Below are 27,622 nucleotides of genomic sequence, written 5' to 3' on the forward strand. Positions count from 1 at the left end.
TAGGCTGAGGACTGGCCGTTTATTCATAACATATAGCCTATACAAGACATCTCTAGAGCAGGGTCTGAATGGGCCCTTGCACCTGTCAGTGGCTCCACCTTCCAGGCCCAGCCTGCTGCCTTCACAGCCCAGAGTTTGCTTGGGCAGGTAGCATAGGAAGCATCATGTGTACAGGCTCAGTCACAGGGTTAGATGAAACTCTTCTACTGGAATGATCGGAAGTTGGCCCAGCAGCTACTCTGTCCCTTCCCCTCCTGGGAAGTTCTGCTTCCAATGAAGTTAAGGCCACCAGGATGAAAGCAAGGTCAGGGGGCCCATTGGATCTTGGGAAGCATGGTGGGGTAAGTGAGCTTGAGAAAGTAGAGATTGGGAAGGCCTGATTAGAATAGAAACTGATGCTCTTGATTCAGCACTCCCAACAGGACAAGGTGACTGTAGCAACCACTGAGCTTCCCAGAGGAAGAGAATAGTGCCCCACCCTGCCTTGATAAGGGGTATCTCCTTCAGCCCTTATCACAAGAGCCAGACCAAAGAGCTCACAGAACTCCACAGGACAGAAGCCCTGCCCAGGCCCAGGGTGAGGGGAGGGGTGCAGGATGTAAAGAAAGTCTCCCTGGGCTCGAGGGCCCAGTCTCAGAGCAACGGACTGGCCCATCTCTGATCCTCACTTGTGGGTATATTAAGTAGGTAGTGAGCCCCCTCTTTCATAAGAGGTCACAGCCTGGGAAAATACCCCCCTTAGAGCTAGGATGGGCCCGTGGAGATAGTTGGAAAAGAGCTGGGGTCAGCTTCCAAGGAGCCCAGTTAGATGCTCTGGACCCCTGACGTGTCTCATAGCAGACCTTCCTGCAGGGCAGGTGCCCCCTGGGCCGCAGCTGTGACTGAGGGGGAAAGGTAGAATGGAGCTTGGCTGACCTCACTCCCACTAGTGTGCGCTGGGGCCTACAAACCAACTAGGTGCAGAGGGACTGGGCCCACAGGGTCCACGGATGTTCCAAAGTCCCCTGAGTTACGGGTTCAGCTGATGTAGACACGGTGGAAGTCGTGAGCACCAAAGGCTGAGTTGCACTTGGGACACTTCCTCTGGCGGGCCTCATAGCGGCCCCGCACACACTCGAAGCAGAAAACGTGGAAGCACTTGGTAAGGACTGCATCCTTCTTGCGGGTGTTACAGCAGGGGCAGGTCAACCGCGCCTGGGCCAGGCAAAGGCATCAGCTCGGGAACAATCATGATGGTACCCAGACCCCACGCTAACAGCAGGCGGTGGTCCAGGCTAAGCCACCACACAGCAGACTTCGTCTAACTATTACCATAACCCTGGAAGGTAGGGATGAGCACCCTCCACATGAGAAAACAGACTCAGAGGCTGGTCTCAAAACTACAAAGTAGTCTGGATTCTAACCTGGGCGAGGGTAGCCAGTGGTCATGTGTTCCCTCTCACCCCCAACAACTCACAGGCTTAGCCTAGGCATCTCTGCCCCAGTGCTTCATCTCTTTCCCCTCTGGCCTTCTCTGGAGAAACCCTAATCCTGGTTTAAGCCGTCTACTGCACCTGCTACAGTCACAGCTGGGCGTTGCAGTGCCACTAGAAATATGCTGTCTCTACTCTTAAATGGGTCCATCTCTGGTGCTGCCCACAGATCCTTCTGTGGGTCCCTGAAGGTTTCATAAATCTCTCTATGGAGATTACACTAATCTCTCCTATGCCGAAACCTGCCACCAGGTCACACCTCAAACTCCAGACAAGAATTCCCTCAATTCTGCATTCCCCAACACACCTCTCCTCTGCTTGACATCTCATCCAGCCTGCCGCCCCTTCTTCCCTAGCTCTCAGGACCCTACCAATCAGCATTTGACAGGCTCTAAAGCCTGTCTTTTCTTCAGAAATCCTGCCCTTTCCCATGGCTATCTCTGGCCACCTCTGCCTCTTCAAGACCAAACTGCTTCAAAAGGTTTATTATTTATTGACCTACCCTCTGCCCTCTCTTTGCTCCAGTTAGTGAGTGTGTAGGTGATCTAACCTCCACCTCCACCCCCGCCCAAGAACCATTCCCACCAAGACTGCCAAATCCAAGCGACATCTCTCATCACCCACTTCATATCTTCTTGACAGTTCTGACTCAGCTCATCCCTGCCTCCTTGAAATTCTTCCCCCATCAAGTCCCTCTGCATCACTTTCCTTCCTCCCAAACCACCGGCTTCTCTGTCTTGGCCCATCATTTAAGCTTTGAGGTTCCTGAGGGAGAATGACCTCTGTCCCTTTCCATACCACAGACCCTTGCTTCCACCTCTGTCTCTGCTAACAATCCTGCAAGCCCCTTCTTCAGACCAGCTCTTTTGCTTTGAGTGCCTTCCCAGACAGCCACCCTTGTTCTCAACATCCTTGAACACTGTCCTCCAATCCCTACTCCTCCACAGTCTTCCTAATCTCACTATCACTTGTCATCCACCCAGCTTCTTAAATCAGGAACCCAGGAGTTCTCCCTGGTACCTCCCTCTCCCTCCATACATTCAATCCATCCCTGAGTCTATGCACTTCTGTCTCCTAAACTCTTCTACTTGTTTGTCATACCTTGGATGAGCCCAGTATCAGGTTCTACCTCAATGACTGCAATAGCTTAAATTTCTTTGTCTCTGGTCTTTATCTGCTCTAGCTCACATCTAACAGCAAATCAGATCATGTCACTCTCTGGTTTAAAACTCTTTCACATCTCTACACTACCTACAGTATCTCAACTTGGCTACCGCACCCTTCAGAATGTGACACTGCCCAACACCCTTAAGCCTGCCACTCCACACAAAACCCATGTTCTGTCCTCCAGCGACAATGTCCAGCTCTGTCTTCCAGCACACTTCTCTCAACTAGGGGCCTCACCTCTGCCTCCACTTTTCCAGAATCCTCTTGTCCCATTCCTCACAGCTAACTGACTCATTCTTCATGTTTCCTTTGGATGACATTTCCCCTCTGGCCTCTGCCATCACATTGCCCATCATTCTGATGGGAGACTTACTTGGCTGTCTCCTCCAACACACTGCCAGTTTCAAGAGATCTGAGACTAGGTCTAGTTCCCAGCCCTTCTACACCTAGCCAGGCACTCTTGCCTGGAACGCAGTATGTGCGATACTTGGTCAGTTGTCTGATTCTCCACAATGGGTTCTGCACACTTTTTGCTACCCTATCTTATTTCTAGGGTCCCCAGATTGCCCACTATAGCTCTCGCCAACCTCCCCCTCCAAGATTCCTAGGTTGATGGGGACCAACAACCCCACCTTGTACTCCTTGATTTCCTCCTGGAGGATTTCGTCGGCATCTGCATAAACCTCTACCTTCCTCTGCTTCTCTAGCTTGCGCCGCAGCCGTGAGATGTCCTCCTGAAGCAGTAGAGGGGCTACGTTAAGTGCAAGGGTCCTCATTCTGACTCACCCACCTCCCCAGGCCTCACCAGTGACCCTGGACCACCCTGCCCCCACCATGCACACACCTGAGCCCTCTTGAGGTTGAAGCTCTCTTTCTCTCGAGCAGCCCGGCTCTCTGCCAGGCAAGGCTGGATCTCTCGCAGCCGTGTCTGCACGTGCTCCAGCTGTACCTTCAGATCTTCGGCCAGCTGGGCCGCTTCCACAGCCTGAGGTAGGTAAGACAAGGAGAAAGGGGAATCATTCTCCTCAGCCTAGGGAGAACCATGGTCCATGGATGCTTATATAAAACATTCCAATGATTCTTGCTCTTGGGATCAAGTCCAATATCTTCATAAGCTGGTGCTGCCTCCTGACGTCTGGACCCTCACCTCCTCTTTTACCATATTCTAACACTTTCAGTTCCCCACCTGCATAATGCTCTCTTCCGTCTTTGAGCTTTCACAGGGATCTTCCCTCTACTATCACCTCCCCCAACATATACTGTTTTCCTGCAGCTCTCTCTGGCTTCAGCTCAAATGTTACTTCCTATTTTCTTTCACAGCACCTTAGTTTCCTTCGTGAATCTTACTGCGATCGGTAATAGCATTATTTTATCTTGAGATTATTGGCTTGCTTACCTGTCCCTCAAGACTAGATACTCTTGATTCCAACAGGACGCTCTTGTTCCCATAGTCTCCCCCAGCACTTAGTGCGGGGCCTGATATATACGACAATGACATGTACGATACTGCTTAATGAATTAAACAGGAGAAAAAGCCCAGTAAAAGAAAGACAAAAATCAACGTCAATCTTAAGCCTTTAGCACCACCTAGACGTTTCTAAGGTTTAATGTAACTATGTGACAAGAAACACCACCCTTATTTTACAGCTAACCAATGCAGTGGTTAGGATGTGGGTCCTGCAGCCAAAGAGACTCAGGCCCAAAAACCATCACAGGATTATTCTGTGACTAAAATCTGACCAAGTACGGACATTCCTTAGCACAGGGTCTGAAACATAGTAAACATTCAAGATGTTGAGCCAGACTTCAGCTGTGAGCCAATGTCCTAGGCTGCTTTCCCCTCAGGTCTGGCCTCACCTTCCTCTTATTGAGCTCCAGGGCCTGGCTGCGCAATGTCAGCTCCTTCTCCACACCCCCAAGGCTGCCCTGCAGGGCCCGCTCTTTCTCCTCCAGCTTCTGCACTGTCAGCAGCTGGGCATCCACCTGAGAACAGTGGCAGGGATTCAGGGCTGGGGAGCACTTGCCTCTCCAGCACCACCCTATAAGACCTGGGTGGCCATACCTGGGACTTGAGGCCAAGAACCTGCTCGCCCAGCTCATCCTTCTCCTCCCGCAGCAGCTTGTGAATCTGGTTGGCCTTGATCCGCTCTGACATCAGCTTAAAGTTGGCATCGTCCTTTTCCCTTAACTGTTGTAGCAACCGCCCATTCTGTTCCTGCATGTCCTCAAAAGCCTGACCTGTCACATCCATCTCCGAGAGCAAGGCCTCCTCCTCCTGCAGTGGGCAGGGACAAGGAAGAATGTGGTAGATGAATAGGATGACTATGGGGAAACCACAAGAAAACATGGCTGAGCAAAAAACCACACAGTGGAACCAGGGCATGTGCCAGAAGCACCTAACAGGGGTTTAAGAGGATCCCAACATTTCAGAAGAGGACCATAAGTGGCTCGCACCTGCTTGGTGGCACCCAACTTGCGCTGCAGGTGTTCTATTTGCTCCTCTGCCTGCCGAATGCGCCGCAGGGCATCCTCATCCGCGATCTTCTTGCTCTCCCTTCGATCCCTCTCTTCCAAGTCTCGGATGCGACTCCGTAGCTCATCAACCTACAGCCACCAAAAGGACGGAGCTAGCCTGTCACGGCTTCCTACTGACCTAGGTCTCTGCTCTGGTCAGAACCTCCTGGGGCAGCTTCTTGCATGCCCCACTGGCCCTACCTGCCCTCACCTCGGCCTTGGCCTTGCGTTCAGCTGCCATGAGCTGCACCTTATCCCGCTGTTCCTTGGGCGCTGACTTGTACATGTCCAGCAACAGCTTCATCTCCTTCTGGCTTTCCTGGGCTTTCCTAGGGGAGGAAGGCTCGATGAGTAGGGCTGGAGACCACTTGGCAGCGGGGAGGAGATGAGAACAGTGACTCACTTGAGCTCTGCCCGAAGACCTTTGAGGAGTTCTGACTCCTTTCTCTTGGCCTCTTCCACCTTAGCCTTCTCCCGATCAGCCCTCGAGAGGGCTGAGGCTATAGGTGGGGGTCCCAGGCCAGGCCCTTCCCGCTCCCGAAGTTCTCGCTTGGGCCTGGCCTCAGGTTCTCGGCCCCGGGAGGAGGGGCCCTGGGACCCAGGAGTTAGGGCCTGGGCATCTTCCTCAGAGGGGACCAGTTCCTCCTTCTTCACAGAGGAGGTAGTCATGATGGCACTAGGCACTGAAGCCATCTCCTTTCTGCCATCGGGGACAATGACAGGGCCTGGCCCACCCTCTTCTTTCCCTGGGGCTGGGGCACTGAGGCCAGAGTCATCTGGGTGGCCCAGGTTAGGGATGGAGTGAGTAGAGCCACTGGCCTGGGCCCGGAGCTGCAAAGAATAGGAGAAAACAGGGCTGAGGTGACACAGTACTCACCGGGGTCTAGCCAAGGCTCCTCCTATACAGTCCCCTCCTCACCTTGCCAATCTCAGCCTGCACTTCCCGCAGTTTCCGCTTGTATCGCTGGGCATCACCCTTTAGCTGGTGGTTGTGATTTTGGAGGCTGCTGATGAGGTGGCGCATCTCACGGTTGATGGGCCCTAGGGGAAGGTTGGGAACTAAAGTCTGACTGGCCCCTGGGTTAGGGGCCTGACCTCTCAGTAGGAGAAGAGGCAGAGCCAGAGCCATTACTCCCATTATAAAGAGAAAAACTGAGGGAGCCCTTAGATAAAATGTGATCTTATCAAATAATGTAGAACTGAAGGAAATTCACCTCCAAGTAACTTGAAATAACACTACGTGTTATTTCTGCTAATGTACATTTTAATACTTCCAAATTTCTTTCAAAGAAACACGTAACTGTAACATTCACAAAGTAAATTAGTCTACTTTTAGATTCTTCTTAAACAAACGTCACTTTCTTGGTTATACATTTCTCTAGCTTCCCCATCCAAAACTGAACACCCTTTTTCCTAACACTTCCTATCTTCTCTCTCTGCTTTATTTTCTTGGTATATTTATCACTACCTAACATGCATGTTCAATTTTTTCTTCTCTATTGCCTGTCTTCTCCCACTACAATATTGCTCCACGCTAGCGAGAATTCTTTGTGTTTTGTTTGCTGGTATAATCCCAAAGCCTAGAATAGAGGCTGCCTCATAGGTGGTATTCAATAAATCTTTGTAAAATGAATATCTGAGAGAGACACCAGAAGGCCAGAGAACCACAGATGGGGCACGGGGCTGACAGCTCACGTTCTGACTAAGCCTGCTGCATTATCCACCTCAGCTGGTTGTGGCTCTCACTATGCCTTTGAGCCAGGTGGTGTGGTACCTGTTTTCCACAGGGAGATGAGGCTCTGTGAAAGGAAAGGGCTAAACTTCTTGTATCTGGACAAGCAGGAGCCCCACACCAGGGCACAGTAATCCCAGATAAGGCCCCACCTCCACTTCATCTCACCACATACCCGCCTGCTCGTTGGCCGCCAGATTCTGTTCAAACTCGATGCGCAGCATTTCGTACTCCTTGCGTACCTGGGCCAGCGTGTCCTCCAGCTGGATAACCTCTGTGCGCAGCTTCTTCTGTAGCCCAAGCTCATCGCTCTGTGGGTTGAGGCACTGAAGTTCCACACTATCCCTCAGCCCCGTGGCAAGCCCCCCACCTCAGGCCTCAGTGGCTTAAGAATTTATTCTCAAGGGATCCCTGACTTTGACCCAGGAACGCCTTGACCCTAAGGATCTGATCCTTACCCGCAGCCCCCACCCAGTCCAGGGCTGTACCTCCATATGCTCAATGTGTCTCAGGTGGGAGTTCTTGGTGGCCAGCAGCAGCCCCCGGGCCTCATCCAACTGGGTCTTCACTTGTAGAGACTCATTGTAGAGCAGTGAGAACTGGGCCTGCAGCATTCGGTACTCCCCTGTTTCTCGTACCACTTCCTCAGGAAGGCTCCGCAGGGCCACCTAAGAGAAGAGATGCTCAGAAGTAATCAGCAAGAGAATTCAGGACTCAGCCCCTACCCTGCAAGCTCGGACTCTCCAAACCCAAAACACAGCTCACCTTGAGGCGCTCATTGGTCCGCACAGCACCCTGAAGTTCAGCCTGTAGCTTCTCCAGCTCTGCCATGCGGCTGTTGGCCAATTCCTGGTTTTCCTCCAACTCTGCATTCAGCATCTCAAACTGCAGAGTGGGAAGGGCTGTGGGAGCCAGGGCCGGGCCAGGCCAGGAGGCATGCTTCCCTCACGTCACCACGAGAAGCCCCACCCAAGCTCCCCTAAGTGTAGCAATGATGTATTCTGAAGCCGTAGGGACAAGCCAGGCCCAAGCACTTTCCTAAGAGTTCCTGGGCAAGTGGGAGAAAATTCAATACTGCATGGTCAGTGCTGGGAACCAAGGCTTATAATTGACAGGGAGTCAGGGAAGCCTTCCTGGAAGCCCTGAAGAGTAAGCTGAAGGAAAAGGAAACGGCATAGTGACCGCAGGGCACCAAGACAATGTGCAACAGCCAAGCAGTGAGAGAACAAAGGCAGGACGAGGAATGAGATACTGATTCAATACACCTGAAGTGAGACACTTCTTCAGCCACCCAAGAATTCCAACTGCCTCCAATATACTTCTATTTATCTCTATTCTATTTTTTTCTTTGTGGTATTTACAACCAACCAAAGTTTTACTTACTACTGATCAGTTGCCTCAACTAGAAACTAAGCTCTATGAAAGCTTTGAGTTTTACCTATTTTATTCTCCAGTATACCTGCTTCCTAGCACAGTGCCTAGCACTTAACATTTGGCGATTACTGAATATATTCACGTATGAACAAAACAAAGAGCAGCACGCGTGACAGGAAAGGGCCTCAGAGATCACAGTTGGATGTCTGTCTTTAATTCTGTGGGGGTATTTTAAGGATAGAAAATAGGAGAAACTGAAAGAATAATGCCTACTCACCTTCTGCATGCTGAGTGTGATCTGGCCCCCCTGGAAACCTGAGGAGCTCCCAGACACATAGTAGCCAGAGTTGAGCTGTAGAGAGGAGACAGATGAACGTGTAGGGGAGAACTAGGGCCTTAAGTACCCAGCTACAGCTCCATCCAACACAGCACCCTACCCCACCTGCTCCAAGGCCTCTGCCAGATGCTTATTGAGCTTTTGCTCACGCTTGCGCAGTTTCTCAATGTCCCACTGCAGGTCCTCTACTGTTGTCTCCATCTCTAGTACTTTGGTCTCTGCTGATGTCACTTTATCCTGAAGCTCAGAGTACTGGAGAAATAAAAAAGACAGATGCTTAGATAAAGGGACTTGGCTCCCTAAGATCCTTGGGTGGCCACCTAAACCAAACCCTACCCTGGTTCTAATCCCACCCCCAAAAAATCCAACTCCCACCTCCAACGAGATTCGGTGGTGTTTCTCCTGCAGCTGGGTGGCCAAGTCCTGTAGTCGCCGGTTCTCACGGCCCAGCTCCCGGGTCCGTGCCCGAGCCGCCTCACCAGGGGGGTCACTGTCTCCTGAGAAGGCAGAGTTCAGGTAAGAGTCAAGTCCTGGGCAATGGGGATGCGCACTAACTCACTCTGGGGTCTGCTATGTGCCCAGTGGGATCCACCAGCTGTCTTGCAAATTTCTCATGACAAAGCCAGGAGTCTTTATCCCCACTCTACAAGGGAGGAAACCAGCTCAGAGAGGAGAGCCATTTGCCCAGAATGCCTAGGCTAGAATGACAGAATTAAGGCTGGGCAAAGCCTCCCTGCCTGCAAAGCCTGGGCACTTGCTATTCTGCCTTGTAGATCAGCAACTGCTACTGAGATTTGTGCAAAGTGCTCCAAAGAGATATCCAGCCAGAAGGAGGTGGCCCCACTAGAATCAACAACTCCTCCTACCCAACTCTTCAGAGTTCAACTTCAGGAATCAAACCTGGAGCCCCCATCTACAATCTAACCCTTCCCCCAAGAACATGGCTGATTTATTCCTTGGGGAATTCTGGCTGCCTTTGGGCTAGGGGCACTGAAGGATATCATAAAGATGCAAACTGGGATGGACACCTCTGGAATCAGGGCACAAAGAACTAACCTCGGCTGTACACTCGCTGACAGAGCTCCTCCACCCGGCGCTGCAGGCGGTCTGAGGCTTCTACAACACGGGATACTGCCGCCTTGGAGAACTCCATACGGTCCTGCAGCTGCAGCTCCACCTCCTCACTACTGCTGGCACCCAGTGCCACCACAAAAGCCAAGGCTGGCTCACTGAGTGGGGGCCGCAGCTTCATTGGCAGGGTCTCTGGGAGGGATGGACAGACCCTCATGAGGATAACAGCAGCAGTTACCACCACTCTGCACCAAGTTCTAGACTAAGCCCTTCAAAACTCTATGGCTCACTGAATGAACACAACCAGTGCCTTTAGTACACTGTTATTCCCATTTCAAAAGTGAAACAACAAAGATTCGAGGCCACAGAGCCCACATATCATTCCCTCAGGGAAGCCTTCTTTGCCTTTGGTTTATAATCATTTCCCTCTGAAAGCAAGAATAGTACTATTTTTTGCTTATCTATGTCTCCTCCAAGTCTAGATCTCTGCCAAGCACAGTCAATATTACCTTTTTGAATGTGTCAAAACACAAACTGCACTATGAACCAAGTTCTTACCCCCTGCACCTTGATGCCCAAACATGAAATTGATTTTGTGTGCATGTGTGGGAGGGGAGGCAGGGAATTAAGGGCCCTAATATCAAAGTCTCCTCCTCCGGGACCTTTCCCCAAACTTAAAAGCTCCCCAGATCCTAAGGTTTTGGCCCTACCCCTCAGTTCCGATGTCCCTGGCTCTGAGAGAGGAGTCTCATCACGTGTCGGCCCCTCCTGGATACCAGGCACCTCTGTCCCTGAAGACAGCTCCCCCTGGTTCTCATGGTGTCGGAGAAGAGCTTCCACAGTTTCATCCAGCTGAAGGGAGAAAGTACCAAAAATGTAATGAATCCCTCAGGTGCTTCCCAGTATGATACTCCTTTCCCAGCAGAGAAGTCTGAGGATTGGTAGCTAGATCAAGACCAGATCTTGGAAAGCAGAGGAGCATCCACCTGGGCCCAGTAGCGATTGACAATGAGGAGTGTGGCGTCATCTGTGGCCTGCCGCTTTTCCAGCTTCTCAATTCGTTCTCGGAGTTCATCTTCACAAGCCTGTCGCTGTTCCAACCGCTCTGCTAGTTTCTTGTTCTTAAACTGCAGAACCTTCAGGTCCATCTCCTCCTACCAAGGAAACGAAGGGACCGAGGATAAAGTCAAACAGGGCCCAAGGAATGAATCAGAGAGAGGAACAGAGGAAAGCAAATGTAATGGGCAGCGAAAAAGAGTATCCCTAGACTAACAGCTAAAGGATTTAAAGAGGCTCAAACGGCCAGGGAAAGCGTCTGTCTTAGCTGTGATCTGCGTCTTAGCTGTGATCTTAGCACTGATCTGCGTCTGCTTCTTTCTAACTCTGAAGTCTCCGACAAGGCACACGCCCTTCAGGAGCCTGTTCTTCTATCTGCAGACGTCGTGTCCTTGGTTTCTTTCAGCAGAGTATTGTGTAAAGTGGATCCTGCTAAACTTGGAGAACTGGGAGTAAGGTTCTGAATGATGTGGGCTGAGAAGTTGTGAGGGCTGGGGCAGGAGCCCACGAACCGTGGAAGAGATGCCCCCAAGACGAATGGGCTCTATAAGGGTGGTTGTGGTCTTCTCTTCGCGGCTCAACTTCTTTTCTGGGGGCCCGGAGCCCCCATCGCCAGCAGTGCGTTTGTTGCCGGGCCCAGACATGGCCGCGGCGGCCAGGAGCAGCGCGGGGATTCCGAGGGACGTCAGGGGGCGGAGGTGGCACTTCTGTCACCTGAAGACAGACAGGAGAGATGTGGACGCGACCGGTGCACCTCAGCCGCAACCATCCCCCGCACATACCTGCTGAATCCCGTAGCCACCTGCCCCGGGTCCCTCACCTGCAGCAGGATCAGCTTGGCGCCGCCATCTTGGACCTCACCGGACATCACTAGGCACAGAGCGCAGGCGCCAGGGGCACTGCCGGATGTGGCGGGACTCCTTCGTTTCCTGTTTCTATTGGTCACACTTTGCCCCGCCTCTCCGTTCCGGTTTGGTTTCTTCCAGAACGCCTCCTTTCTCTTGGTGATTGGCCAGTAGTCAGTTCCCATGGTAACTGACAACCACACGCCCACTCCCCACCCCTAATGACATCGCCTGGCCCCTATTAGCAACTTTGAAGACAGGCACAGGGGCGGGGTTTGCAACTTACTAGGCATGCGCATTCTCTTCTCACTTATTGGCGAGAGTACTACACTTTCTCTTTTTTTCCCCGAGCCTCTTAGCAACGGTCACGGTTGAGACCTAAGGAGACTCCCCCAGCGGATTGGCTGCGCCCGGCCTCTCAGCCGCGTAGGTTGGCTGAAGCGTGGATAGAGAGGGTCAGGCTTTGGAAATTCTGCCTGAGAACCGGTTGTCCCAGAACAGAAGCAGGATAGAGGCCGCAGTACGGAGGAGCGAAGAGATGATCCGCCATAAGTCCAGCCAATTCCAGAGACTGAGAATGCCGTCGGAGCTTGAACAGCCCTGCGAACTGCGGCGGGAACCCGAGGAGGACCTCAGCTCAGTGGATGAATCGGCTACATGTATGAGAACAGGTTTGCGGACCCAGTCGGGGACTGCGGTCTCGGTGGAAGCAGATGAAGATCCTGCAGCCAACTTGTTCCCGGTGAGGGCGGGACAGAGTGGTCCGCTCATGAATTTTTATAAAAGGGCTCCGTCGTTATGTTTACTAACGTTCAAGATGTTTCCTGGGCTGCCTCGGTGAAGAGGCGGGTGTGTGACCCCGGTTGTTAATATGCTCATTAATAGTATAGTACTTAGTTCTGATGAAGCCCAACACGCCGGCGTTCCTCGTTCATAGTCCTTAAGATGAGAAGGCAAGTTAGCGAGTTCTCAGACCCGCTGGAGATTTGCGACGGGACAGGGACTAGGGCCCTGGTCCATTCCGCTTTCTCTCCACAGCCTCCGCTGCCCCAGCCCCGGATCTGCATGTGGTGAGTGTGAAGAGTCTTGGGGGAAAGTTACACTTCACCCTTGCCATTACTCCTTTAGTGCCTCCCTAACTGTCCTGTCAAAGAGCCAGGGCATCCCTACTTTGTAAATGAGACTGAGGCCGAGATGCAGTTACCCAAGGTGACTAGAAGCCAGCTCTCCTGCCTCCCCAGTCCAAAGAGAGAATGTGGGAAGGGTGCCAAAGACTGAAGATGTAAAGGGAATATCACAGCTGCTGTGGAGCATTGTACAAACTGGGACATTGAGGCCCATGAGGGGACTTACCAAAGGTCAGACATCAAGGGAGTGACAGCAGACAAGAGCTCAAGTTCCCTAACCCTAGGCTTTGTAATGAACAAGAGTTCATTTAGGCCATATCATACCTGATGTTTACAGATAGAAAAAGTGAAGCCCAGAGAAGGAAGTAGTTAGTGGAGGGGGCTGAACTTCAATCTCAGGTCTCCCGGTTCCCTGTTAAGTGCCCTAGCCCGAGCCCTGCCATGCGACTAATGCATAAGGGTTACCAACAACTTTTCTCCTCTTTTCCTATGACAGGAAGTACCTGGACATCCATTCCATGCACAGGCTGGAGAAGACAGCCAACGTTGAGGAGATGAGGGAGTATGGGGCGTGGGGAGCAGGGAAGGGAAGAGTTAGCTTGTGAGAAAGGCTGAGGGTGGGCTGGGAAGGCATGAGGAATGCTTGGCTCCAAAGCATGCCCTGTACTAGTGCAGAGTAGTGAAGGGAGGCTCCCGTTGTCACTCACTCCTCCCTCTCTCCTTCCCAAGGGTGCTGGCCGAGCTGTTGGGGCTAGGCTGTCCTGAGCTGAGCCTGCGAGATGCCATCACCCTGGATCTCTTCTCCCATGCACTCATCTTTTGCCGTCAGCAGGGCTTCTCACTGGAGCAGACATCAGCGGCTTGTGCCCTGCTTCAAGATCTTCACAAGGCCTGTGTTGGTGAGAGGAGGAGGCTAATGGAAGGTTTGAGCCCAAGGGAGGAGGAGGCTGGATAGCACGAGTGACTGTGAGAAGTAGAAGTAAGGGTTCTGTCCTGTCACTATGAGCAGTATTAATACACACAAGTTATTTCATCTATAGAAAGCATACACCACTAATTTTATGAGACTGTTCTGAGAAGTATATGTAACATATGTAAACATATGCAGCGCTCAGTAAAATAACTCATGCTTTTCCTCCTTTATTCTCAGAACTGGTTTTCTTCAGAATGTTTACAAGAGATGAAATTATGTATTTCTTGGTTTACTGTATGTCATTTACACTAGAGTATAAGCCTCTTACGGGCAAGATTATATCTTTCTTGTTTAGTGCCCCAAACAGTCATAGTGGGTACTCAATATTTGTTGAGTGAATTAATGAAAAAAAGCCAATACTTAAACCTAGATCTGGCCACTTCTAAAGCTCATGCTCAGTAAGTAGCTATTGAGTGAAATGAATGATTATCAGAGAGGTGACTCACTGTCACATCTTGCTTTTCCTCCCAGCAACCCCCTTGGGCAACGTGGAGGAATGTTACCGCTACTTCACCAGTGTTCTTTTTTGCCATGGAGTCAGGGTCAGTTCCCCTGAACTAGATCTTCACTCTCCCTGAGATTAAGGCTAGTGCAGTCACACTCATCACCCTCATCTTCCTCTGAAGGCCACAGGGGGACCTCCCTTCCCCTGGACTGCCGGACACTTGGAGAAAAGGCCAGGGCTTCAGGAGGTGGTCAGTCTTCTTACTCCCAATCACTCCTACAGCGGCCCCCCTTTAGTATCGACCTCTTTAAGGAGGAACAGCTGCTGGCTCTGGCAGATTATGTGGTCAACACCTATTTCCGCCACTTCAAGCTCTACAAATATGTCTTCACACCCCAGGTACTGCACCATGGGCTATGAGACCACCTTTCATCTTCCCTCATTCCCTCAATGCAGGTGCCCTCCTTTCAGCTGCCGTCTTCCTCTTCCCAGGTACGGCTGGATCTATCTTTGACTTATATGGGGCTACAGCAACGCAAGCTCTGGCCAGAGGATGAGACAGGTAAGGGAGAAAGCCAGGGCTGGGGCTGGGCCTGGGCCTGCGGCTGAAGTTTCTTCCTGCTTCTGGCTTGCAGAGAAAGAAGGCAGCAAGGAGGTGGAGGAGCAGGCAGTCACACCACAGGAAGAGGAACTGGAAATAGAGGTCGAGCCAGAACAAGAGCCAAGTGAGGACTTGGAGGGGTCAGGGTCCCCAGTGACTTTAGGCAGGTGTAAATTGAAGGGTTTAGATCACATCAGGATGTCAGACTTCTTGTTTCAGTCATGGTGTCCTTTCTCCAAAGGATTCCTTATGTAGAAGTCCAAGATGACAAACAGATAAAAGCAGAGCTGCTCAACATGAGGCAAGAACTCCAGAAAAGGATGATTATAAAACAGTAATAGGATGATTCTATGACAATAATAGCTAGCACATATTTGGCAATACTATGTGCCAGGCAAACTTTAAGTATTTTACATATATTAACCCATTTAATCCTCCCTCAATCCTAGATGCTAGCTGCTATCACTATCCATTTCTTACACAAGAGGAAACTAAGGCATGGAAAGGTTAAATCACCAGCCTAAGGTCACAGAGTTACTACGTAGCAATCCAGAAAGTCTGGCATAGCCATTCTGCCCACCTCTCTTTCACAGAAGGGCTGGCTGACATTTCCTGAACTGAAGCAACACTGTCACCTGTGTAGTCCCAAGGGGTGCCTTGGAAATTATATTTGCTCAGCTAGGGGCAATTCTTCAGCCCCAGGCAGCATCTCTCTTGACCTGCCCTTTCTTTCCTGCCCCTGCAGGCCAGGTCTCCATCCTTCGAGCCTATATCAAGACCCAGCTGAACAAGGAGCTGGGGCAGCTCCAACAGCTGGTGGAGGAGCGGTTCAAGGCCAGTGAGGAGAGGCTCAACAGCAAGTTGACCTCACTAGAGCAGCCCTTCCAGCTACCTCCAGGCAAAGGCAAGAACAAGACCAAGTGACCCCCAGCGTTTTTTCCAATAAAGGCCTGGGCTAGAGTGGCCCCATCCCCGCTCCCCCACCCCCCGCCCTTCCAAGCACCTTTCTGGGCTTCCCTGCCAAAGCCAGACAACAGACATAGGGCACTGGCTCCCCCTGGCATGTAACAGATTTTATTGCATACACAGCACAGGCAGCACTAACAAGGCCAGGTATGGCATTCTGAGTGGCTCCCTTCCACCTCAGCTCCGCTCTCAAAGCCCTGGCCAGTGGGGGGTAGGTGTACAGGGCTGGTCTTCATGATAGTATGATCAGTGGTGGGCCTGGCTAGGCAGGTGGGCCTGACGCCAGAGCCCAGAGTGGCTGGAATGATAAAAATCCTCGTTTTGGAGAGTCCTGCTTTCTGGGATTCCCCAGGCCTGAGATGCTAGCCCAGGACCAGCATGGCCTCATCCTCAATGATAGCAGCTGAGTCCCCCTCCTCTTCAGGCCCCATGATGGGAAAAGGCCCAGGAGGCCGGTGCTGGAAGAGCGCCGCCCGGTTCTGCTGCTCACCCTTCTTCACCCAGTGCCCATAGAGCCGGAAGGCACAGTTGTCAATGAGGCGCCGCACTGGCCGCAGTGCATAAGGGTCCCTCAACAGTGCACTCTTGGTCAGTGGCCGTACACGGTGGGTGCTTAAGGCCACTCGTCCAGCAGCCAACACTGTCCACACTGCCACCTGGGAAGGGGAGAAGTGTGAACTCCAGTGCAGCATCTGCCATAGGAGAAAGATCATGGGACAGAAGATCAGACCCAGACCCTGACACTCTTAGGCTTACCCGGAACCGCTGTCGAGGGGTGAGCTTCCAGGACTGGCTGCCTTCACAACGCTCAAAGAAGGGGTGCTGTAGGGCTTGCTCAGCTGTCAGGCGCTCCTCAGGGTCCACCTGCAGCAGTCTCGAGATCTAGGGTAACCCCAGAACATGAGGGGCAGCTCTTGGTCCTCCCTCCTTGCTCCCTCATGGCCCCAACTCACCAGGTCTTTGACGGTATTTGAACGATCGTCCCACTCAGGTGAACTAAACTGGTACTGGCCCTCCATGATCATGCGTAACATCAGGATCTGGCGCCGGTGCCAGAATGGTGGTGAGCCAGCCAGGAGTGTGAACAAGATGACCCCACAGGCCCAGCTGGGAAAGAGACCAAAGTCAGGCAGGACTAGGTACTGGGCAAATGACAGTACACAAAGGAAGGCAGGGCAGACCAGAAACTCACAGGTCGACCTCCTTGCTGTAGCCTGGGTGGGTTTCATCCATGGAGCATTTAAGGATCTCTGGTGCTAGATACCCTGGGGTCCCACACAACTCTGGGGAGAGAGGGCTGAGATTGATGGGATGCCAACCAGCCCTCTGCCAAGTCTCAGTACTAGATCCTGACCCTGCTGAACAACTCAAATATCTGCTAAGGCTCCTGGTGGCCTTCCTGGGAAAACCAGATTTTTGGATTGACTTCAAGGTCCTACCCAACTGTATCACTTGCCTACCCAACCCTCTAGCCAAGCCGACCTAGCCACTCCTCACACACCATGTTACCACATTTTTACATATACAACACATGGAAAACAAATCTTTTCTGCATTCCTTCCTGCCCAAATCTAGTCTTAAAATTTCTAAACTGGTTAGCTGAACTACCATTCAAACCAAGGGGAATGAGCAGGAGTATGGGACTTCTTCCAAAACATACTAGGTAAGTCCCTTGTTTAAAACTCTTCCCTGGCTCCCCATTATGGCCTTAGGGTCAAGTCTACTACAGCACAGAGCCCTCCATGACTTGATTGAAGCCTATATTCATTTCTTCTACCACCTCAGGCACCAATTCTCAGCAACTTCCAAACTATTCCATGGCACACTTCCAGGAGATCTTACTAGGCCTAAACTGAAAATGACTCTCCTGGGAAATCCATTCCTACACCAAATATTTGTTGCCTACCATGTACCAAGCACCATACAAGACAGTGGTAAATTAGATGTGCCCTTACCAGACTGTCTACCAGAAAGCAAATGAGAAACTAATGGAGTAAGATGTGTGACATGAAGGGAGTAAAGAACTAAAAAAAAAGGAGATCTAACCTGACCTAGAGATTTAAAGTGAAGCCTGAATTACCGAAACTAAGGGAGAGGGTAGAATGGGCAGGGGCAAAAGTGATTCCAAAATGGGGAAAAGTGTATGTGGAAGCCCAAAGGAAACAAAGCGCAGCATCTGTAAGACGTTAAGTCCACAGATCTTAATCAGTATGAGCTCTGGAGTCAGACTGCCCAAGTTCAAGTCTCAGTTACGTGATCTTGGGCAAGTTACAACACATCTATAAAACGTAGATACAAATACTATTGCACAGAGTTGAGAAGATCTAGGAAAATAAATGCTGTGAAGACTCAGTGTGGTGCCTAGCTCACAGTAAGTGTCCAGTAAATGCTAGCTATTAAATCTAGTGCAAAGCCACTGAGAGAAAATAGCGTATTAAAAGCTCTGAGGAATCCCACAGATGAACTTTGTTTAGTTTTCCATTTGCACCAGAAATATTTGTCACAACAAATGTATTAACACTGGGTGACCCCAAGTCCCAGTGTACCAGGTGAGAAGTACTGTCTGGCCATATCAGACTCCTCGTAGCACCTAGACCACACACTGTGGTGGTGTGTGTGCAGACTCCATGTGTGCAGCTGAGCCCTGCTATTCCCCTCTCCCTCTTTCCTCCTGGGGTAAACCCAGCCTCCCAAGGCACAGCTCTGAAGCCCCCTGCCCTGGGGGTCCATCCAGCTAAATCAGGTGTTCCTTCCTCCTGACTTCCCCAGCATGCTCCCTAGCCCCTGCTGGGTGCCACTAATCTGCTCGCTCATCTGTCTCCATCCTCCTCATGTCAGGAAACCCACTCTGAGTTGCACACAGGCTCTGCACCCAGAGGGTGCTTGGCAAGTGCTGACTTCCCTTTCCTTGGTACCTGGGACTCAGTTCTCAGACCCAGCCAAACCAGCCTCAGGTCTGGGTCTTCTTCCCTTTTAAGCCTCTTAGGGCACCAGGTCCCCTCACCTCGAAGCTTCTTGCCAGGTTCCAAGTGGCAGGAGAACCCAAAATCTGAAAGTCGGATCTGCATACTGTCATCTAGGAGAATATTCTCAGGCTTCAGGTCTCGGTGCACAATGTTGTTGGCATGGAGAAAGCTCACTGCTTCCAGCAGAGACCTCATGATGGACCTGGGGGAGGTGCAGTCTCCTCTGCTTCTCCCTACCCCACCCCACTCCCTGCTCACCCTAGGGGCTGCAGGCTCAGCCTTTACCTGGTTTCCTTTTCTGAAAGGGCCACCTTCTCTGTGAGATAGTCAAACAGCTCTCCCTTCCGCATCCTAAGGAATAGGAATGGTAGGCAAGTAGGTGCCCCTCACAGTGGAGGTTGCGAAAATAAGCCGGTGCGCACAGAAAATACTATGGAAGAGGCCAGTAAAGAGAGATTCTTCTGTAGACAAAATAAAGGGTCTCAAGACAGAACACTAGAGGAATGAGCTGAATGCCAGGGGCAGTTTGGCCTAGGGGTTGGCAGTTGAAATACCTGCACTGTGCCATGAGGGGGCCATTTTAGCAAGAATAGTGCCTTCTTGTGCCAATAATTTAAAGGAGGTCCTTGTTATCTAATACCCAGAAAAGGCCTTTTAAAGTGAATCTATTTATACCACTGACCAAAATTTCAGTTAATAGTCGCAAAAACATTGAATAGGACCTTATTTTGAATTTTGTTTGTCTTCTCTTTAAAAATTGAGATTATAATTGCACCTCTGCATCACTCCTTGAAATATGAAGAACACATCAGGTATTTTGGGGAGTATCATTGTTCTGCAAAATTACACGATGGTAAAAGACACTTTCTACCTCCCTTCAGACTTTTGCAGAGGGTCATTTCTGTATGAAGACTGAATTTTTTCCAAGGGCCCCTCTTAAATATTTGATAGTCAAACTATTCTTTTGAAGTAACTTTGTAATTGGTTTGTATTATATTGTATAACATTTGACATTCAGATTCAGACTGACCAGAAAAAAAATTGATGGGCAGAGATGGACACTAGTATAGGGTGTTAAACAATGAGACTAGTGAGGGAGAATCTGCTTTATAAGTGGTTAGCTCCCACATGACACTCTCCTCTTAAATCAGCCCTTTCTTCCCTGCTAACCCTCTGCCATGAAGGACTGGAATAGGACCCCTTGGGTCATAAAGACCCTTTGCATTTGACTGATCACTATTACTCTTGAAGAACTTGCCTCAATCAGGGCACCCAGGAAAGGGCATGTATGCCCTAGCTGGAGCAGAGGAAGATGTGAGCAGAGTGGGCTTCAGCCCACTGCGCTATAAGGCTGAGGCCATGCATGGAGGGGAAGAGGAGGCTTCTCAGATCAGGGCACGGAGATACTCACAGGTCAAACACCAGGAACATGAAGCTAGAAGACTCGTAGGAATCGATGAGAGTGACTGGGGAAAGAGGCAGAAAGGCAGAGAGACAGAGATGGAAAGGAGCAGATACATATTAAAGGGGCTTTCCACCCTGAGGCAGCAGTGGGCTATTACTGGGAAGGAAGGAGAACCAAAGGAGGCAGTAGGGACCCCAAAGGCTAGCTACACTTTGAGGTGGAGCAGAGCCAGGAGGAAGGGAGCAGAGGGGTAGAGGCAATGTTGGGGATGTGGTGGGGAGTGGGTGGTGGGCTGGGCCAGCAGGAGTTGGTTGTCAGCTAACAGGAGCAGGGAATGCAGCCTCACTGATGTGGGGGTGGCCAGCGACCTGGCGAAGGATGTGAGTCTCTCGCCGCGTGGCTTCTCGCACCTCCTCCAGCTGCTCAGGACTTAGTCGTTCAGTTGTCACCTCCATGATCTTTACCGCGAACTCATGGCCAGTAGCTCGATGAACACAACGGCGGACCACAGAGCTTACTCCTCTGCCAGAGTCAGACAACACATGAGTCAGGGTCCCCTGTTCTCTCATTTCCACGCAGAGTAGAGCCTCAGTATCCTCAAATACACTGCCTCAAATACAAGGCAACCTGCGAGGAGCTCATCCTGGCCTACAGTAGCTTCACAATAGCTACAGCAAGCAACCTGAGTACCCAGTACAAAGCTCACAGGGAAGACCGGCAGGGGTCCTAAGCTCTGCCACAACCTCCATCGTTAAACCTCAACAAGTCCTTTTCACACTGAGCCCCAGAAGCTGCTCTTTGCCCTGAAACCCCACAAGAAGAAAGTGGGAAGAAATGATCTAAGCCTCCCTCCAAATTTTACTCACACTTCCCTGATTACCTCATCCAAATCCCAAAGTTCCCCTACATTATGTCAAGCATAGGAGGCTCCAAATAAATACTGGGCTTCTGCTTAGCCACCTCTGAAATGTAGCCAACAACATTTTGAAAGGATTAATGAGGTAGAGACAGGAAAGCCCATTGTAAAGAAAAAGTCCTAGACAAATTTTCTTGCTTGGGCTCTGTCACCAACTCCATATATCCCCCTACGAGTACCTCGGGCTAAGATACAAATCTTTCCAGGATCTTACCTCACACCACATTTTGCATGCTTGTTCCTTAGCTGCCCTTCACATAACTTTACTGCTGTGCTCTCATGGCCTCCTTGCCCTTACACAACTTCCTTTGCTTACAATGCCTGTCACCTATATCTCTAGTTTGATCAAGAGATTCAAACTATTGACCCTATGACCAAACACAGCCCACAGATAGATTATATTTTGGTCAGTGCAATGTTCTTTTCAAAGCTGAATTCGCAAGGACAAGAACCCTCTAGCTGCCACAATGTTCACCACTTCCTATTATCTTACTCTTAGCTACTTCACAGTTTTAATTTCCTCCCCAACCACTAAGGTTATGAGTTTGAGACACTAGTCTAATTATTACTCATCTTTTAATGAACCTGAGAATCTGTTGAAAGCTTGAGACCTCTGCCACATACATACATTTTTACAATTTCAGGGGATTCAAAGACTACCTGAAGCCATCCAGCTAAGAATCTCTGCTTTAAGGCCCGAAGTAAATGCTACTTCCTCCGATTCTTTGGTAAGTCTCCAGCAAGAAGGGACCACTCCCTTCTCTGGCATCAGACAGCATTTTACCTGTAAAAGCATTCACTCTTAAGCCTTCTTACTATGTATCACAACTGTTTACATGGGAAATCCAGGTCTTCAGACTCAAAGTACAAATTCTTTCTACTGATACACCCCAGTACCTTGTTCTCGGCCACCCTCTACCTTTAAAGCTTAAGACTTCTCCAACATCCCATCCTTCCCCCTGTTCTCAGGCCATACATACTCTTCCTCAGTAATCTTATCGACCTCCATGACTTCAACCTTCATGCCCAGATGTTAGGCCAACATGTCTTACTGAAGACCACTTCCTGATGGTCCTAGATATCTCACACTCATTGGGACTACTGAACACCTCATCCTCCCCTGAAACTAGCTCCTCAAACCACATTCCTGATCTCAATTAATGGCAATGCCATTCAATCAGACTACCAAACCAGAAATCTTGAAAACATTCTTGGCTTCTCCCTCTCCTTCACAATCTATCACATCCAACAAGTCCAGTCCATTCTATGGATCTCTCAAATCTGTTCCCTAGTACTCCACCCCCACAACCACAGCAGCCTCCTAACTGATCTCCCTGCTGCCAATCACAGCCACTGCAAACCATCTGCTACACTGCTTTTAGAATTAGCTTCTTGAAACAGCGCCAATCATGTCATTCGCTGCTTAACTACTTCCCAGCTTAAATTCTCTAAGTGTTCCCTCATTCCTCAGCAGAACGCCTAGAGCAACTATCCTTTTTTAAAATGATACCTAAATACTTTCACCCCTATAGTCAACTGTGGAATGCATTCAAATTTTTTTTTTTTTCCCCATACTGCCTCCCTATTACCTATAAGATCAAAATCAAATCCCAATTCCTTCACCTTTCATTCAAGGCCTTCACCAAATGGTCTGTCTTTTCAGCCTCATCTCTATAGCTATAACCCTGCTATTCAATCCTTGTTTTTGTGATTTATAACTTATCACCACTTTCCAGAAAGTGCCACACTCTTTAAAAGCTGCTGGCCTTTATACAAGAAGAGACTGGTACTCTGGGAAAAGTAAATTAGTGAGTGCGCAGGTAATTTACTATGCAGAAAAAAACAAAAGGAAAAGATAGACCAAGGAGACAAGGAATATTGCTAGTACTAAAACCCTGCTGCTCAGGACTTGAACCTCAGCTCTATTCTTTTCTTTTCCCAATACTCTCCCCTGGTGACCTCCATGCAGTCCCAGGGGCTTTAAATACCAACTATGTGTAAATAGACTCCTGCTACACTGTCTTGAGCCTCCATTTCTCTCCAGAATTCCTGATTCCAATGGCCTTTACGACGTGTCCATGTGATATCTTTTAGATATCACAAATCTGATGGACACATCTCTGTCTGCTTTCCTAGCCTCAGTATTTGTTGCAGTAGATCATGCCAACCTCCCAGCAGCACATTCTTCCTGCGTTCTTTCTAACTCACAGATGGCATCTCTTTCATTCATTCATTCATTCATTCATTCATTTATTAGGGGGAGTGGTCAGGTTTATACATTTTTTTTTGTTTTGTTTACACATTTTTTTTGTTTTGTTTTCTAAGTTAGAGCAGGTGGTGATCCTGGAGCAGAAGATCCCTGAACAAAGGTGATGGTGGTGGGCCGATACACCATTTAGTAGAGGATAAAGAAGTAGGAGAAGGAGCAATTCCTGCGGGTAGAGGTTGCAGTGGGGATGGCCCTCTATCTGTCTATGGATGTGGTGGAGGTCCTGGGATTTATGAGCAACCTGCTGCTTGGTTTGATGTTGCTGGAATTCTTTTCCAAGTCTTTAAATTTTTATTCCTGTTTTTGTAGCTCACCTTGAGCTTACGGTCGGTTTCTGAATTCTTCATTTTTCTGTAGTGATCATCACTAACAGGTGTGAAATCAGTGTCTGATCTTCATCTATGCTGGAACTCTGGGTCCACCCCACTGCAGCACCCCATGCTCTTTGGTTTTCTTACAAAACTGTGAACTGGCTGAGGCAGTGCCAGAGAGAAAGACCTTGGGAGAGGGGCCGGCAGGACTCACTGGTCTCAGGCCAAGCCCTGCCCTAAAATGGCAGCCACCACCCCTCCCCCATGTTGGTGTGTCCTCCAGCTCCTTGGGGGTGGGGAGTGCCACAGATGGCACCTCTTTAGTCTCCCTTGCTAGTTTCTCATTCTCTAAGCCCTAATGAAGATATGCCCCAGGGCCTGAGCCTAGACTCTTTCATTTCTCCATTTATATTCTCTCACCTGCTATATACATGCTGACATCTCCCAACTTTATAGCTCTAGCCCAGCTCTCTCCCTTGAGTTCCAGACTCACAGACCCACCTGACAGTTCCAGTTGTATGTCTCAAATTTAACATTCCCAAAAGGGAACTAACTAACTCTTGACTTGCTTGCCCCTCCCCACAGTCTGATCTTCCTCAGTCTTCTCTATTTCAATAAATGGTACTCAAGTGCTCAAACCCAAGCCTTAGAAGTTATTTGGTTTTCTTCTCTTTCCCTCACAGTCCATACCTAATCCTTCAGGAAATTGTATCAGTCTCCTTTAAACCATCACTTAAATCTATCCACTTCTCTCCATCTCTACCACCACCACTCTGGTCTTAAAACATCACTATCACTCGCCTGAATGAATCAGTAGCTTCCTAACTGGTCTCTATGCTTCCATTCTTGCCCTGCTCCTATCCATTCTCTACGTAAGAGCCAGAATGATATTTCTTAACTGTAATAACACACCTGTATTGAGAACTTACCATGTGCCAGGAAGTATTCTAAGAATATAATATTAACTCTTTCCATCCTCACAGCAACCTACAAAGTAGGATCTATTTTATTAACAATTACAATAGAGAAACTGCAGCATAGAAAGGTTAACTTCCTAGCCCACAAATCACAGCAATGTAGATCAGATCATGTTACTACCTTGTTTGAAACAATAAGTTTCATTAAAATTTAAATTCCTTATCATGGCTTATGGCCTTACATAATCTAACCTCTCTATTTACCTTCTCCAATTTCCTCCTCCTTTCCCCACTTCTAGACATTATACTCATTGCTTGAATAGGCCCTTTGTACTTGCTATTCCCTCTGTCCAGAATAGATCTTGCCTCAGCTCATGCCCTGTTCATTCTCATCCTCAAGGCTCAGCCTCATTAATTACTCTTGTTCCTTCATCCTATTTATTTTCTCTATAGCACTTACATTGATCTTTATCTTGTTTCCATGTTGACTGTCTGACTCACTAGAATATAATTTCCAGAACAGAAACCTTGTGGGTCTTGTATCCCCAGTGCCTACCACAGTGCACCCAGCACACTGCAAACGCTTAGAAAACCTTTGATAAATAAATGTATCTGCCACTACCTCTACAGGTGAGACCTTCCTTCTATTCTCTGCATGCTGAACTCCTATTCATCTTTCAAGACCCAACTATCACCTCTTCTGGGAAGCTGTGGTTTTCTGAGACCCCACAGCACTTTATACACAGCTTGATACTTTTGAATGTTCAGGTGTCTCTTTCAGTTACTTCACTTGGAGTACCTCCAGGGCATAAGCATCTCTCCTACGCTCCTGCTGTTTAGCTTTCTTTCTGGCCCACAGTAGGTACTTCAACTATGTTTGAACACATAAATGAATACATCTGTGAATAAATGGGGGTTGTTAACCCAGAATAATAGCCTAGACACCAAACGTTCCCCCATTAACCGCTGACCTTTCCCGTTTAGGACTATCCAGCCTTAGCAAGAACTGTGTATTTCGACTTCTCCCTGGCCGTGGTCTTACCTGCCAATGACGTCCTTAGGGTCGTACTTCTGGTAAAACTCCTTGGCCGCGGCCCAGTCGGGCAGCTCATCCTCCGGTCCCACGTCCAGCGTCATTCTGAAGGAGGTGGGGGCCTGCGTGGACGGAACGGAGGGCAGTGAGGGCAAGGAGGCCCACAGACTCTGAGAGGACGCACATCGCGGCTGGCGGAGGCACAGGCCTTGCGGCTGAGGCGCCAGGATCCTGGGGGATGGGACGGGTGGGGAAGGAGCGGGGACTGGGGAGACCCCAAGTGAAAGGCCTGAGGGCGAACGGCTGGTGGGTGTGACAGGAAAGTGGAAGGACGGGGAAGGGGAGGGAAAAGGCGTGGAGAATAAGGGAAGGGATATACGGGCAAGCGGCTGTTGCTGCGCAAGCGCACTTGGGTGAGCGCTGGGAGGGGGCCCGGGGTCTCGCGCAGGCTCACCCACAGGGGCGGGGAGATAAGCCGGGGTCGATGCTAGGACGCTAAGTCGCCGAGTTCTCCAGTCCCTTACCTACCCTCGGGAGGCGCCGGCAACACCTCAGGCCCCGCCCCCATCTTGCCTGCCAATAGCCAGCGCTGCCCTAAGACTGCGGTTCAAAAAACCTTCCGATTGGAAACTAATAGTCCAATAGGAAGCCGAGAGTCCCTAGGCTGGAGCGAGCGTTGGAACTCAGAGTTACCTAAGCCTTCGACGCTAGGGCGGGCTTCAAATATGGCCAATCAGCGCACGGCATCTGCGGGGGACAACAGAGGGCGGAATCTGTTGACCAGTGAAGTTGTAGGCCTGGAACCGAACCCGGAAGTTAGGTTTACCAAGAAGCATGACCTCTGGTAATCGGGATGCAGGACTCGCTCGCTGCGCCTCCGCTTTCTGGACATGAGCATGGCCCGCTCAGTCTCCTCCCAGCATCCCTATCTGAATTCGGCTCTATAATAGCAGCCAGGTCCAAAGCGCCTGCCTTGAGGGGCCGACTCCAGCTGTTAAAATGTTAAGAGCACAGAGCTTGGACCCCAACTTGGCCACTTGGTGCGGACTTGAATATGCCATGGTCCGTCAGCCTGAAGAGCCTGCCTCGTCCTGTGGCTGCTCCGACTCCTCTTAAATACCTCCGAAGCTCTAGCGCTCATCGTCTGAGGTTATACGTTTTCCCAATCTTCCACCACCCTCTTCACAAAAGCCTTGGGGAATATCACACTCTACTCTAAACCTACCAGGTTCTGAGATTCTGCCAGGAGCGACTTGATTCATAAGCCTTCTCAGTGTACAGCTCAACCCTGGCATTCACTTACTCATTCAACAAATATTTGTTGAGCGTCTAAGCGCTAGACTAACAGCAATGAAGAAAAGAAGTCCCTACCCTTGTGGAAGCTATGTTCCAGCGAAAAAGAAACAGAATGAATTCATTTAATCTTCTAACAACTATTTTAGAAATGTCACTTTGGGATCGCAACCATGTTAAGAGGCGAAAAACAAATCCAAGTTAACTTTATAACGGAGTACTTTGACTTCATAGCATCGATAAAAAGACAATAATTACAAAGAAATCTTGAACTTTACTTAGCAGTCTTGTCATTTGGTAGTATTAATGGGATAAATATTCTGAAATATTTATTGAGTAAATGAATAAACATTGATGTAGGTGGCAGCCAAGGTTCTTACTGTTGGAGTATGGAATGGGGAGAGAAAGAACTTTGATTTAAATTGGACATGTAATTTTAGAAATAGATTTAAAATAGATATTTTCTAGCTTTAACCTCTGAAAGGGCCTAGAAGCAATAACATCTCAGTAGAATGAGCATAGCTTGTGTCTAGATTCTGATTTCAAGGTACTGGTCCTCAGTAAAAGGAACCTGGGCTCGTTGGAAAAAATGGCCAATTCCCAGGCTGGGGTAGAAAAAGTGCAAGATAAGCCTGGAATAATTTGTGCCAGAAAGTAAGTGAAGAAAGATGGGCACTTGTCAGGACACGAACCAGGTCGAAGGGGTTTCCACTGGCCAAGATCAAGGACAGAAATAATAAGACCCAGAGGGCCATGAGGGAGTCTTCTGATGTACTAGAAATGTCCTATTTACCTAGGTGGTATTACACAGTTGTGTTCACATGAACACATT

General features: G+C 49.6%; 3 protein-coding genes across 15 annotated transcripts; 1 reads left to right on the forward strand and 2 right to left on the reverse strand.

Annotated features, from left to right (window-relative positions):
- On the reverse strand, window positions 1-11,699 carry RNF40 (ring finger protein 40). The gene is made up of 20 exons (XM_039884484.1): window positions 11,544-11,699; window positions 11,236-11,437; window positions 10,654-10,821; window positions 10,378-10,519; window positions 9,653-9,859; window positions 8,972-9,093; window positions 8,702-8,848; window positions 8,537-8,611; window positions 7,651-7,770; window positions 7,374-7,553; window positions 7,061-7,196; window positions 6,073-6,194; window positions 5,557-5,984; window positions 5,365-5,482; window positions 5,094-5,243; window positions 4,702-4,914; window positions 4,497-4,622; window positions 3,484-3,624; window positions 3,272-3,373; window positions 1-1,194 (listed from the first exon to the last, which is right to left on the reverse strand). The coding sequence occupies exons 2-20, from the start codon at window positions 11,365-11,367 to the stop codon at window positions 1,018-1,020; spliced, it is 3,006 nt and encodes a 1,001-aa protein (XP_039740418.1). The 5' UTR covers window positions 11,368-11,437; window positions 11,544-11,699; the 3' UTR covers window positions 1-1,017.
- Window positions 11,700-11,773: 74 nt separating this feature from the next.
- CFAP119 (cilia and flagella associated protein 119) lies at window positions 11,774-25,569 on the forward strand. 8 transcript variants are annotated; one of them, XR_005657739.1, is made up of 10 exons: window positions 11,854-12,310; window positions 12,607-12,638; window positions 13,192-13,257; window positions 13,425-13,594; window positions 14,295-14,512; window positions 14,606-14,675; window positions 14,749-14,838; window positions 15,460-15,618; window positions 21,612-21,695; window positions 25,449-25,569. XR_005657739.1 is itself a non-coding variant. In XM_039884497.1 (9 exons), exons 1-9 carry the CDS (start codon window positions 12,107-12,109, stop codon window positions 21,629-21,631), a joined length of 1,029 nt encoding a protein of 342 aa, XP_039740431.1. In that variant the 5' UTR covers window positions 11,854-12,106; the 3' UTR covers window positions 21,632-24,318. The 8 variants fall into 8 exon arrangements, 5 of the variants coding, with proteins under 5 accessions (XP_039740436.1, XP_039740434.1, XP_039740433.1 ...); XR_005657738.1 differs by lacking the exon at window positions 25,449-25,569 and adding an exon at window positions 23,293-24,318; XR_005657740.1 differs by lacking the exons at window positions 14,606-14,675; window positions 25,449-25,569 and adding an exon at window positions 14,140-14,210 and having other exon boundaries at window positions 11,783-12,310; window positions 21,612-24,318.
- Window positions 15,766-26,145, reverse strand: PHKG2 (phosphorylase kinase catalytic subunit gamma 2). Of its 6 annotated transcripts, none has more exons than XM_039884489.1 (10): window positions 26,023-26,140; window positions 25,507-25,621; window positions 20,398-20,573; window positions 20,058-20,112; window positions 18,932-18,997; window positions 18,685-18,848; window positions 16,873-16,963; window positions 16,634-16,787; window positions 16,437-16,562; window positions 15,766-16,336 (listed from the first exon to the last, which is right to left on the reverse strand). In XM_039884489.1, exons 1-10 carry the CDS (start codon window positions 26,063-26,065, stop codon window positions 16,043-16,045), a joined length of 1,284 nt encoding a protein of 427 aa, XP_039740423.1. In that variant the 5' UTR covers window positions 26,066-26,140; the 3' UTR covers window positions 15,766-16,042. The 6 variants fall into 6 exon arrangements, with proteins under 6 accessions (XP_039740423.1, XP_039740424.1, XP_039740426.1 ...); XM_039884490.1 differs by having other exon boundaries at window positions 25,507-25,619; window positions 25,952-26,052; XM_039884492.1 differs by lacking the exon at window positions 26,023-26,140 and adding an exon at window positions 25,956-25,976 and having other exon boundaries at window positions 25,507-25,619.
- Between the last annotated feature and the right edge of the window lie 1,477 nt (window positions 26,146-27,622).

This window comes from Pteropus medius, unplaced genomic scaffold, assembly GCF_902729225.1.
Source record: "Pteropus medius unplaced genomic scaffold, Ma_sr-lr_union100, whole genome shotgun sequence".
Taxonomy (NCBI): Eukaryota; Metazoa; Chordata; class Mammalia; order Chiroptera; family Pteropodidae; genus Pteropus; species Pteropus medius.

Bases quoted from the DNA above. Each gene is read 5' to 3' on its own strand.
- PHKG2 (XM_039884489.1), bottom strand. From the start codon at position 26,065: ATGGGGGCGGGGCCTGAGGTGTTGCCGGCGCCTCCCGAGGGTA. The intron at 25,622-26,022 runs GGTAAGGGACTG...TTCCGTCCACGC, and splicing joins GCCGGCGCCTCCCGAGGGTA to AGGCCCCCACCTCCTTCAGA. The intron at 20,113-20,397 runs GTGAGGCTGCAT...CTCTTTCCCCAG, and splicing joins CGCTGGCCACCCCCACATCA to TCACTCTCATCGATTCCTAC.
- RNF40 (XM_039884484.1), bottom strand. From the start codon at position 11,367: ATGTCTGGGCCCGGCAACAAACGCACTGCTGGCGATGGGGGCTCCGGG. The intron at 5,244-5,364 runs GTGAGGGCAGGT...TGGTGGCTGTAG, and splicing joins AACGCAAGGCCAAGGCCGAG to GTTGATGAGCTACGGAGTCG. The intron at 1,195-3,271 runs GTGGGGTTGTTG...TGCCTGGCCCAG, and splicing joins AGGAAATCAAGGAGTACAAG to GCGCGGTTGACCTGCCCCTG.
- CFAP119 (XM_039884497.1), top strand. From the start codon at position 12,107: ATGATCCGCCATAAGTCCAGCCAATTCCAGAGACTGAGAATGCCGTCG. The intron at 12,311-12,606 runs GTGAGGGCGGGA...TTCTCTCCACAG, and splicing joins CTGCAGCCAACTTGTTCCCG to CCTCCGCTGCCCCAGCCCCG. The intron at 15,619-21,611 runs GCAAGAACAAGA...TTACAATTTCAG, and splicing joins CCAGCTACCTCCAGGCAAAG to GGGATTCAAAGACTACCTGA.